The sequence below is a fragment of the Pinus tabuliformis genome, chromosome X (genome assembly GCF_031772625.1).
Source record: "Pinus tabuliformis cultivar Carrire ecotype Pingquan chromosome X, CPIR1, whole genome shotgun sequence".
NCBI lineage: Eukaryota > Viridiplantae > Streptophyta > Pinopsida > Pinales > Pinaceae > Pinus > Pinus tabuliformis.
Genome location: NC_142308.1, coordinates 34,851,252 through 34,864,662, shown reverse-complemented (window position 1 = coordinate 34,864,662; position 13,411 = coordinate 34,851,252). Strand labels below are relative to the sequence as shown.

Here is a 13,411-nt window from a genome sequence, read left to right as displayed (position 1 = left end):
GTGAGATGAAAGCAGCGTGAGGTGAAAACATGCATCCACGCCGCTGTCGGGGTATCTGATCCGCAAACAGGCTCAGTTTCTTTATTTTTTGGCTCTCGACTGTATGCGTCGTTGCCAGCAACCTGCCATATCCACGCATTCAAAATAAAAAGAATGGACGGCTGTGAAACAAAATAACAGGCGAATCAGGCCTCTGCTTCAATTGTAGTCTGCTGGCCTACACTCGTGAATGGTGCTTCGTACAGGCCTCTGCCTCAATTTTCGTCTGGAATCAGGGTTACGATTTTTCAAGCGGATCATTTTCCATGCGTTTGCGTTTTGGTTACGTTCAGCGGCTTGGGTCTACATCCGTAGCAGGTAAATCGAACTTGTTGTGGTCATTCTGCGTGGTTAACCTTTGGTCTAGGGTTACGTATTTCATCCTAACGTGCAGCTCAAAACTTTTTTACGGTTTACGTTTATTTTATCAGTTTTCAGATAAAGCTTCGACCTTTTTATTGTTTAGCGTAGGCACTTTTGTTTGTTTTAGCTTTATAAAGATTTAAAATTAAAAAACAAAAGAAATGCGTTAAGGTTTTGTTAGATTTTAATCATTTAAATTTTTGATTTAATATTTATTATTTTAGTTTAGGACTTTATTTTGTTTAGATTTTAAATAATTTCAATTTTATGAAAAATAAAAAATAAAAAAAGATTTATTTATAATTTTTTAGGCTTAGTTTTATTTTTATATAGTTAGGTTTTTAGATTATTTTTTTTAGATTTTTTCAATTTTTAGGTTTTTTTTAGTCAAAAAAAAAAAAATTCGAAAAAGTGTAAAAAAATTGTGGAATGAATGTTTATCCTTTTAGGTAGATCTGCGCGTAAATGAATTTTTCTAAGATTTTGATGCATATGGTATCTAGTTAATGATTCATGACCTTGCGTGGTTGTTTCAAAGCTTTGATCGAAATTTTCTTGTTTACTGGATATCGTTATTGAGCTTTGCCCATTTTAAGAGCGTCGTTGTTTCAATTGATATCTTGCGTCGTTCTAGCTTTCATGATAAATGCTTGCTCTGCATGGTTTACATTGTTGCAGCATCTGACAATTTAACGATTAAATATTTACTCCACAAGGCACTGGTCTTTTTAACTTCTAAATCCATCTAGTGCTTATCGTATCGTGTCTCCCAACCAGCTGGTCGACAGTTGGTCTTCATCATATCATAGGGTCTACCCCCCTTAGCCGCGGGAGACAGGCTTAAACGGAGGGATCGGGGATCAGAGTGACAACCCCCGGTCTTAAGGTTGTCGTGTTAATCTGCGCGACAACAGGTTCGATTAAAAATAATTAATTATTTTAATAAAACTGTCTCCAGGTGGAATTTCCCAAAATGCTTTCTGGGTTCTTTGGAATACATGTGTCCAAGCCTCCCTGCAAAATTTGAGACTTAGAGCACAACCGACGCTACCAAAAATCAACACTCCCTCTTAGCAAGGAATGTGCTCTAGCAATGCCTCCCACTGAAGCATCACTCGAACTTCATAACATCATCATCTACGTTGTTGATGTCTGACATGTTGTCCACCAACTACTGGACTGCTACTGCAACTATACTGTTGTTAAAACTTCCATTGTCAACACTGCATCCATACTACAACTCCCTCCGAATTTCTGCGTCTGTGTTGCTACTGGCGCTGGCACTACCACTAACAACTGCCCTTACACTGCAAATTGTTGCTGCTACTGCATAAGCAATGGAAAAACATCCCAAATTACTGAACAAGTGTTCGTTATAGATGCATCTCAATGTTGAAGATCTGACCGCTGCTAGTCCCACATTGTCCCTTTGAAGCCATTGTGATGTTGCTGCTACTGCACTGTTGCAACTCTGCACTACGTTGTTCAGACTTTGCATTCTAGCCACTGCATATATTGCTTCAACACTCCTCTGCACCATCTGACACTTAGTCCATCCTACTACTACTGATCTGGGCTCCCGTAGAAAGGAATTGATCCGATAGGTGGGCTCCTCAAGGATCCTGCCCATTTGTAGCTCTTTCAAACTACAGCTCTAAATCAACCCACCTCCCTCCTGGAGGTATCTCGGTTGTCATGGCAAACTCCTCCTCCTCGATCTTCGTAGGTGCAGCCTTCGGATCGTGCTTCTCATCTTTGTCCTTCTTCCTGAGAGGACACTATGTTGCGTAGTGACCCATTTCACCACACCTGAAGCATTTGATCTTCGAGACGTCCTTCTTCTGCCTCCGCTGCTCCTGCTGCCCCTTGGATGCAAGGGCTGCATTCTCATCCTCCTCCTTGGGCTTCGACCCACTGCTATTGCTTCCGTCAAGTTTACACTTGACCAAGTCTCTCCTCAGCTCCTCTTGCTTGAAAGCTGCCCACATCTCATCCCAATGCGGCAAAGTTGCCCTTCCCAGGATACTCTAGATAAAGACTTGCCACTCATTTGAGACTAAATTGAGGGCCAGTCTAACCAACTCAAACCCTTGAGGTGTAGACCCCACAACTACTAACTCATCACGGGTCTCCTGAAGCTTTGTGAGGAACGGATCTATGCGCTCCCCCTTATGCATCTGTGCAAATCTCAGTTTCTACTCTAAGTGCATCTTCTGCTGCTCAGAATATCCTTGATACAGCGTAGACAACGCATCCCACATCTCCTTAGCAGTGCCTCTACTAGCGATGTGACAGACTACATGATCCTTCACTTCGTTGAGGATCATTCTCTTTGCCTTCGCCATTTCTGCTCAGTACTTCTTCAGTGGATTTGGATTTGTGGGCTCAGCCACCACGCTATCAACATAGGTCTTAAGAGAATTCTCATCTAGAAGGAATGACATTCTTGCCTTCCAGATGACATAGTTGGATGCCCCATCCAACCTCTCCTGATCTCTCAGCCCACTGGTTGCCATCTCTACCTCGTAAATGTCGAATTGCTTCTCTCTACTCTCACTGCTATTGTTCAGACAATAAGAAAACAGACTTCTTGGCGAGAATTTTACGGAGGAAAAATCCCCTCACTATGCTTCTCTTCTACCTTCTGACGTCTTTCTGCCTAAGAACGGCCTATAGAACAACTGCGTCCCACCAGCTCTTCCTCACGCTGAGGCTTTAGCGTTGCTCCCTCTGCCACGGCAAGATTTCAATCTAGAAGCCCTTCTCTCTATCGACTCACTCAGAGAGAGACTACCTCGAAAATTCAGCCCTCCTGGCTTGGACTGCGCAATCCCTCTAAGGATTCAAACTGCTGCCTCCTGCAGCTATTTCGATCTCCTTTTCTGCTCAACACTGGGTTCTCTGGCACTGTTCTTCTTGCTTCACCTGCACTACTCTAATAACATGTGAAAATTCCTCAAACCCGGGAATTCCTACTGCAGCAACTGATGATATTTCTCCTACTTGTAAGATTTACATGAACAAGTTATTTGCAGTTTCCTACAGCAAACATCAAAATACATACACTGTAGCCTATACCAATTAAATAATATGCCGAAACAAGAAGCTAAACACTAGAGAAAGATACATAGAAATGACACAGTTGTTTTTGGACAAATGTCCCCAGAAAAACCCAATGCGGGAAAACGGGTGCAGCATATTTGAGGGTTTTATTATTACGCTGAAGTATTTTTTAATACAACTACGGGATGCCTTCCCAGCAATCCAGTTACAGATAATATCACTCTACACTACACTACAATTAGTGAGATTACCTCACTCTACACTACAAGTCCTAGCTAATCCAGCAGGTGAACCAACGAGTTCCCCGACTACTTCTGCGTCACCCCTGTTGGGCCTGCGTCAACCTCTAAGGCCCTGTGTCACCTCTGTTGGAGATCAATTTGCTTCTCAAGAGCTGAATCCAGCCCTCCCAGCTTAGAAACGTCAACCTCCCAGCAAATCTCGTACTTTTGCGTGGAGACTCTATGTTGCTCTACGTGGGGCTACATGAACCATTCCTGGCTCTGCGTCACCCTCTCAGGCCTTTGCGCTACCTCCTCTGTTTATCTCTCTACCGCTTTGTTGAGTATCCTTGGCTCCGGAGAAGATCCTCCAACCAAAACTCCCTCTACCCCTCACTGCGTGATCACTACAAATCACTTTGTTGCCTATACCTTCAGCAATTTGATCTGACTGATCTATTCTCTGCGTGTCTTCCAAATGACCCTCAAGCCTCCTTAAATAATCTCATCATTGACATTCAACAGCCCAGATTATAAGCTAATCAATGGCTAAGATCATTTTTGCTTGATCCTCGTCTTATCCTAGAAGTTACACCCACAGTTAGATTAATACCCATTAATTATTTTAATTTCCTAATTTTAGACTTAGGGTCCCATTAAAAATAATTAATTATTTTAATTAAACTGTCTTCGGATGGAATTTCCCAAAACATTTTCTGAATTCTTTGGAATACATGTGCCCAAGCCTCCCTACAAAATTTGGGACTTAGAGAACATTCGATGCTACCAGAAATCAACAGAGAGACCTCATGCAAACACAAGGATAAGACAATTTCTATAAAAAACATAAAAGAAATCAGATTGAAACATACTTCAAACGGGATACACAACTTCTCGGTCAGCCTCATTCCAGCTGGCCCAATGACTTGTTTGACAGGCTCTTTCCTGTCAACCCTGTACAAGTATAGGTGGGTCTCATTTTCCTTGAGAATAGGGAGGCTTACGTCATATCAGAGAAGATCATGCCTGACAATAAAAGTTAAAAACAGTAACCAACAAAGATGAAACGAAGTCTTAGAATATAGCCTAAACTCTGCTTTGTTCATAATAATAATTTAAATAGTAAAATCCAAATGGCCAATGGGACTGTCGAAATTTAGAAGTACAACAATGTATAAACAATGGGATTGCTAAGGCAAATCCAAAATAAATGACAATGAACCCTCGCAAGCCCAAAAGAAGACAATGGCAAGGGATTGATGGGCTTCAGAATTTTTTGACATAAGTAATATATATATATATATATAGCTTATTTACTATTTGCTATTGAATAACATTATAAATACATAGCTTCCAAATTTTATGACCAACATCTTTGAATTCACTGAACTACGATTTTGTGTTACTCAGTATCAAACAGGAATGCAAAGCTGGTAATTAGATTACTACTATACCATTAGTTGGATCGTGCTTTTATTTTCCTATTATAATCCGAAAGGCAAAAACACTTTGCTCCCTACATTTCCATAAAAAGAATACTCACAGGACCATAGGGCCATCGAAAGCCACTGCTTTGCTGTCCATGATGATTTCCCGGTACTGCAAATGATCGAGCCAAAAATCGGACCTGGTAAAAAAAACAGTTCAATGTAATAACAGTACCAACTACCAAGCTAAGCTGTCCAAGCTGACAGCTACCTACTTCAGTATTAATCAGCATTAACACTGATGCAAGTGAAGCCAAAGAATTTAAAATATGGCGCAATATTTAGAACCAAGACAGCAAATCATATGAACCAGAATTGAAGACAATTGCAAGTAGCTTATAAAGCATATTGAAGGATCTACCCTGACTGTCTTTATGCAAAGGATTATTTCCCCAATCCATCATGTATTAATCTCAATAATTATACCACTATAATCTGAGCCTAAATTGGTTTCCTAGAAGGTGTTAACCCCGGTAGTGTTTCTTGCTACTGAAGGGTTAAGATCCAACGAAACTCAGTCGCACTGGTTTATTACCAGATGCTTCATGGCATAACCATCAATTAGAGGACCTTACATATTTAATTTTGTCAATTTCCAGGAAAATGCTATTTTGGTCGGTTCTGCTTTTTCTAATATTCAGACCATCAGGGTCCCACACATCAGACTTGACTACATTTTCTTGATCCTCGTCAAAAAGCAAGTCCAATGGGACTGTTTCCACTCAGATCTGAAAATGGCACATTTTACTCCACTTCTATGCTTTTTTTGTTTTTGTAATTATAGGCCAATATGTCATTTGGCCAAACTTTGCACTTCCGTGATTTTTGCTTCTTTGGGAAGACCTTTTTATGTGCATCTATAATTAGTAGCTTTATGTATTTGACAAGTGTAGATACTGGTTGTGGTTTCTAGCAAGCACCTAAGGCATGCTCTAGGTTTCTTTTGCATGGAAAAGTGAGGAGTTAAGCAGTAGCATTTTTATCATTGGTTTGTCTCTCAAGTCGACACTCGGTGTGGATCTAAATCATGTCCCTGGGTAAATTTTCATGGATTATGACCTTAGAGTCATAAGCTGTAAAGTGGTTGACCTACTAAATCATCCTTTAGTTATTTATCACATGAAAGGGGTTCGAATCAATGTTACTTGGGAGCGGGAGCGGGAGCGGGGAGCGGGATCGGAAGCGGGAGCGGGAGCGACCATTTTCAGAAGCTCCTGGTTTGGGAGCGAATCCGGGAGCGATTTTTTAAAAATATATATATTTTTTATATTTTTTAATTTTTGATACATATATGTCAACAAAAACATGTAGAATGATGAAATAGACATAAAAAACATAAAAAAACATAAATTGATCATTGAACCATATCACATCAATCATCTAGAAATTATAATCGTCATCAACCATGTCCACAAGTTAGTAAAATACATATTACAACTGCAACATATTGAGTCTTATAAATCGTGATTCATCAAATTCAATATTAAAGTTTCAACTTCAAGCTTTCAGAATTGAAAATTCAATAACATTTATCATCATTGATCACCAAAGTTGTACTTGTAAGCCAAGTTTAACCATTACAAGAAGTAATATCGAAGATATTTCTAAGTCCTAACTTCTAACTGTTAACATGATATGAAATGTTAAAAATTTATAAAATGAAACATGAATAATGAGATGAAATGAAACAACTTTAGTCTTTCACAAAGCATCATATTCATAATTCACAATCATTACCAATGAGTTATAATTGCCAAGGCCCAACTTCAAACTTCAAATTTTCATTGTCACAGTGATATAATGTTTACAAAAAATATCATAATGTCATAATGATATGAAAGAGTCAAGAGTCAAGAGTCAAGGACTCAAAACTCAACAGTTATGAAAACTAAAGTCTAATAGAAACTAAAAAAGACAAGTAAACTGTAAATCTACAAGTGGCCCTTGCCACGAGAGTCTCCAGGAGTATAAGTAGGTCGTGGTGGTCTTCTAGGAGTCTCCCGCACAGACCGACGACCAGAACTAGAGCCTCCACGCGAGGGTGTCGATGGAGGTGGCGACAGCAATGGAACAAGACTCGGGCCCCGAGCACTGCTACTGGATGGCCCCGAGCTCCTCTTCTAGTTCTTCAATATGTACAATGCCATCCTCCAAATTGTCGTCCTCAGGGTGATTGTCCCAAATTTTATATGTGGGATCTTCATTAGCCCGATCACAGTAATGGCTCAACAACCTCAAGTTGTAGTGCACATAAACCAAGCTTTCTGCTCGGTTTTCGTTGAGTCTGTTTCTTTTCACATTATGTATATAACTGTAGGTGCTCCAACACCTCTCTGCAGAAGAAGAATTTACAACCAGTGAAAGAACTTTTTTTGCCAATTTTGGCAAAAGTCCGTGGCCGCCATATGTTTCCCACCATGTGAGAGTATCAAATTTATCTCTGTCGTCCATTGCATGGAAGTTACCATACAAACCACTGCCACTGAGGTATTTGCCTATTTCAAGGCGCACAGCTGCACATTCCTCCCTGTCAGATATCAATTTTTCTAATGCTTCCAAATATCCTCTAGTTACCTCTTGATCTAAGTGGGGTTTGGTCCTAACCCCACCCCCTGCTGCAGGTTTGCCCAACCAAGATGAAGAGTAGTATTTTGGCGTAAGGATATACACCAAGCAATGTAGTGGAACATTAAGCTTATTCCACCGTTCACACACACAATCATGAATTAGTTTGTACAAGTTGGGATCTCTATTATGAACAATATCTTTTATTTGCCCCAACATGGTATCCATTTGCTCATACACCTCGCCAATCACTGGTTTGTCTGTATCTACAAACCGAATCATGTGATAAATTGGCTTGGTGAAATCCAATACCTGCCTCACACTTGTCCAAAACTGCCCATCAAGAGCGGCCTCCTCCACCATTTCAAAACCTCCCATGTCAGCTGCATTTGTAGCCCTTTCCTTTAATACCTGCCAATGTGGACTTGATACCATGCTAGCTAATGCCTCTCTTACCTTCACAAGGCGCCTGAAGGTGAGGTAATAGCTACCAAATCTTGTCTTCGCAATCTTCAGCAACTCCAATCTCGAGTGATTGCGGAAAAGGCCATGGGTATTGCTATGATTTGTAATAAATTTTATCATTTGTTTGCCTTTCTTGTACAAATCACCAATCCATTTGTATTGTGCATTTTTGTTTTTGACAATATCATGCAACAAAAGGTTCAATGTGTGAACCAAACATCCAGACCAAAATATGTTGGGGTATTTATCCTCAATAATTGCTCCCGCTGCCTTACAATTAGCAGCATTATCAGTGATGACTTGGATGACATTGTATGGGCCAATACGCTCAATTGTTTCAAGTAATGCTTCTGCAATGTTGATAGCGGTCTTGAACTTGTCTGAGTAATCATGTGCAGCTAGAAAGATGGGACCACTAACAGACACAGCAAGAACACTTATCAATGGCTTGCCTTTTACATTTGTCCATCCATCAGATACAATGGACACCCCATAGTCAGTCCAAGAACTTGTCATTTTATTCAAAGAATGTGATATTTTTGCTTTTTCATGATCAAGGCCAACGGTTCTTGCCTTGTCATACCCAGGGCTCTTGTATCCTTTAGGGGCATCATTTATGGCAGAAACCATTTCGTGCCAATAAGGTGAGCGTAGAACATTGAATGGTATCCCACATGCATAGAGAAACCTGTAAACTTTTGAATCCACATCATTCCTACACCCCTCATCAAGGAAATCTGATATGGTTCTACGGCGTAAAGATGATGACCCTGTGCCTCCATGTCCATATCCACTGCCTTGGGAGGATGCTGAAGGAGTTCTTTGTGAGCTTGGTTCAAAGAAACCCCTTGATCTTTTTGTTCTGTATTGGGCTTCCTCCTCTTCCTTTATGTATTTGGCTCTATCTGCTGTTGACACCGCTGCACAAGTTTTGATTCCTATTTGTTTCTCTCCATCCCATGGCCTTTTCCCGCAGAGGTGTCTTCTAGCACGGGTGTATGAACCTGTGTAATCAGTGTTGCAATGGGGGCAATGAAATTTAGTGGTTCCACCCCCTCTCCCTGTTTCAGCCCTTTGAACATATTTCCACAGTGGAGTTTGGTCTTGTTTAGTTTTTTGAGGGTCATGTTCACCCTCCTCCACCTCCTCCTCACTGGGGTTTTCACCCATTTGACTTCCTCCGGCTTCTTCATCCACCTCTTCAGTTTCAGGCCCCCTCCGTTTCCTACTCTCCACCACCATAATAACCATAAAAGGGACCAGGAAGAGGAAAATGCCAATAAATATCCCCAGGTCCATGGTGTTTGATGTTTGTAGGGTTTGAGTCTTGAATCTGCAAATTAATTTAGTTTATTGGGATTAATTCATTTAATTTATTAATTTAATTTAAATACATGATCTTTAAACTCAAACAGCTAAATTAAACTAACCAAATTAACTACCTAACCAGCTAAACTAACTAAATGATTAAGTTACTTACCTCTGCAGGCTTGCTCCTCGCTCCTCAGCTCTGGCTCCTTGCTCCTCAGCTCTTGCTCCTTGCTCCTTTGCTCTTGCTCCAGCTCTCAATCTCTTGCTCAATGAAGTTGAAATGAAATTTTTTTGGCCCATTGGGCTTATAAAATAAAATAAAAAAATTCTAAATTTTTTTGAAATTTCGGGTCCGACGGATTTCTTTTCCGCCGACCCGCTCCCAGCCCGGCTGAAATCGCTCCCGGAGCGATTTTTAATGCCCGGGAGCGATCAGGGAGCGATCGCTCCCCGATCGCTCCCGGGCATTAAAAATCGCTCCGGGAGCTCGGGAGCGATCGCTCCGGGAGCTCGGGAGCGATCGCTCCCTAAGTCGCTCCCTGACAGACCAGGGAGCGCAAATTTTTTTAAGGGAGCGCGCTCCCGAAAATCGCTCCCGTCCGGGAGCGATTTTGGGAGCGCGCTCCCGAGCCGCTCCCGCCCGGAGCGCGGTTCGGGAGCGGGTTCGAGGGGGGGGGGGGGGGGGGGGGGCGCTCCCCTGCAACATAGGTTCGAATTACTTTAATGAGGGCTGGGGGCTTTTACTAAAGGTCACGAGTAAAGCTAGTGAAAAGTGGATTACCAGATGCTTCATGGCATAACCATCAATTACAGGACCTTACATATTTAGTTTTGTCAATTTCCAGGAAACTGCTATTTTGGTCAGTTCTACTTTTTCTAATATTAGGGTCCCACACATCAGACTTTACTATATTTTCTTGATCCTCATCAAAAAGCAAGTCCAATGGGACTGTTTCCACTCAGATCTGAAAATGGCACATTTTACTCCACTTCTATGCTTTTTTGTTTTTGTAATTATAGGCCAATATGTCATTTGGCCAAACTTTGCACTTCCGTGATTTTTGCTTCTTTGAGAAGACCTTTTTATGTGCGTCTATAATTAGTAGCTTTATGTATTTGGCAAGTGTAGATACCGGTTGTGGTTCCTAGCAAGCACCTAAGGCATGCTCTATGTTTCTTTTGCATGGAAAAGTGAGGAGTTAAGCAGTAGCATTTTTATCATTGGTTTGTCTCTCAAACCGACACTTGGTGTGGATCTAAATCATGTCCCTGGGTAAATTTTCATGGATTATGACCTTAGAGTCATAAGCTGTAAAGTGGTTGATTTACTAAATCATGCTTTAGTTATTTAATCACATGAAAGGGGTTCGAATTACTTTAATGAGGGCTGGGGGATTTTACTAAAGGTCACGAGTAAAGCTAGTGAAAAGTGGATTTTCTTTGATGTTTCCATTTAATGAATAAGATAAGAAAAGCAGATTTTCTGCTTTTATTAGTCAAATGAGTTTAGATGCCCAATTGACCTCATTCCTTGAGGGTTTTATTATTCTTTTGGCAAAATATCCCTGTGAGTGGAAGAGGAGCACGCAGCTGAAGAAGAATATTGCTAATCATCTGAAACCCATTTTGGCCATTAAAACAAGGGCATGGGTACAGAGCAGCATCGTTTACATTATTCATGCAGAGATCAGCACCTTCAGTCCATGAAAAGATGCACATTAATCATTTATGCAAGATGCATCAAACTTTTTGTGATGTCTGGATTGAACACTTCAACACAGTTTCAAGTACTACAACCCATGATTGTTGTGATGATATAGCCTGGTGGGAAAAACTCTATTACTAATGTTGGAGACGCTAAAGTTTCATGGCCATTTTTAGAGGAGGGCATTGCATTTTGGCAAAATAAAGCTCCCAACAGTTTGAATCCTTAAGTTTCAATGATTCCAGTGATGCCAGATGCTGAAGGCACAGAAGGGCCAATTTTGTCAAGGAACAAACAGCAGCAGTGCTATTATTTTCTTACATATTCGCAACAATCCTACTTCATAGAAGCTTGTTATTTTCTCCTTGTATAAAGTCAAGTCTGACGCATTCTTCTCTTAAGGAAATTTGGCATAATGTGAGGATAATCAGACTGGTGGCTCTAATTCATGACAAAGGCGTGATTGGTTTGGTGTAACAATTGACAAATTTAATGCTTTCTTCCATTTTAAACCCACTTTTCATTCCCGAATCTCAAATCGCTGTCTTATTCACAAAATTTAAGCATATTTGCTGCTTTGTAAACAAGAAAGTGCCAAGTATTTTGACTGCAGATTTGACAGTGTGATGAGTGGTCTTTATGCTGGTATAATTCACCCCTTGTTTCAGTGTCCATGAGATCATATTAGTGAAAACTCAATGATGTGGTAGAGTGGCTTAACAAGAATGCAAACTCAATTGCACAGGGTGTTCCTGCGAGAATGTATAAGGGAGGTTTTTCAAAGTATAGAGAACCAGGTTCCAAATGAGGATAGCAAATCAGAAGTGCTATTTTCTGCTAAGGATAAGTCAAGAAAGCCAAATTTGGAGGCAACCTCTACATGATTGAGGAATTTCGGATCGACTTCTCCCAATCAGAATTCATCAGCAGCAAGAATTTCCCTTCATCTTCCAGTTCCCCCTATTGCAATGGAAGGGGCAAAAGAGGCAAAGGCAACAATTGTGATCCAAAATGATGTTGTAAAATGGAGCTAAATGCCCTTCTATATCCAAAAAACAGAATGAACATGCCAAAGAATATAGTAAATGTTACCCACCAAAATGGGTAATGTAATGTCTCCTATGGATTAACTGCCCGCGGGAGGATGGAATAGCCTATCCAACACCATGGCTATAGTCTATGATAAAGGGCAAAACCCAATTATGCAATGTTTTGGGGGAACATTGGGTAAATTTTGGGGAAGCTGGGGCAAAAAGCCCAAATTGGGGATTCCAAATGAACCCCTCACTTTTGATTAAGTAGGTGAAGCACCCATGACGAAATCTATAAATAAAGGAGAGATGGAATCATTTTGTCATCATCAATTTGGATTGGATATCTTTGTTTTCTTGAGCTGAGGCTCTGAGGGTTTTAAGACCCCTTCTTCTTGATTAGTTTCAGTGGAGGTGATCCCACCCTAGCTAATCCTTTGTCTAGTTTTGGTGGAGCTGATCCCACCCTACCTAGACACCTATTTTCCTTGTTCTGGCACAGCATATTTCTTGGAGCAATTCTGATCTGATTTTGGCACATTGAGACATTCTCTGCTCAGTTGGAAGATTCGGTTCGAGGCATGTTAAGGATGGTAAGATCTATGGCTCGCTTGTGTTAAAAGTGTAGCTATGGTCAGTCTTCATAAAATTATTTATTATCATTAGCATGTTCTTCATATTTTTGTTTTGGTCAAAAATGTATTTTTGTAAAGAAGAAAAAAATTATTTTATTTGTAATTACAAGTGGCTCCACATGTGCTAAGTCGGCCTTTCTAGCTGGCCAAGTCAGCTTGCCTAGAAACTCACTCATTTGGATCAGATCAGCCCTTCTAGATGGTGAAGTCAGTTTGCCTAGAGAGGCACCCATTCAGATCTCATGATGGCTATATAAAGAGCTCCATTCATCCTCCTTGAAAGGCAATACGATCATATTGATTTTGAGTAGCATCGGATGTGCTCTAGCCATGAAAATTGGTGGAGAGGCTAAAGCACATGGGACTCCAAGACCCAGAAATGGTTTGGGCAGATTCTAACCGGTTTGGGAGATATTAAAATAATTAATATTTTTAATGGAATTCCTAAGTCTAAACTTACGAAAAATGAAATATTAATGGGTATTAATATAAAACTGAGTTAGAAGGTTCCAAAAGTCATGGATCA

General features: G+C 40.6%; 1 protein-coding gene across 3 annotated transcripts in view; it reads right to left on the bottom strand.

The window, feature by feature from the left end:
• Window positions 1-13,411, bottom strand: part of ALDH12A1 (aldehyde dehydrogenase 12A1) — a 375,039-nt gene that overhangs the window by 205,756 nt on the left and 155,872 nt on the right. For 2 of the 3 annotated variants that reach the window (XM_089446596.1, XM_089446594.1), the window contains exon 7: window positions 5,230-5,313. The exons of the other annotated variant lie outside the window; for it this stretch is intronic. In XM_089446596.1, coding sequence (XP_089302722.1) covers window positions 5,230-5,313 — 84 coding nt within the window. The remainder of the gene's footprint in view (window positions 1-5,229; window positions 5,314-13,411) is intronic. 3 annotated transcript variants of the gene reach the window in all.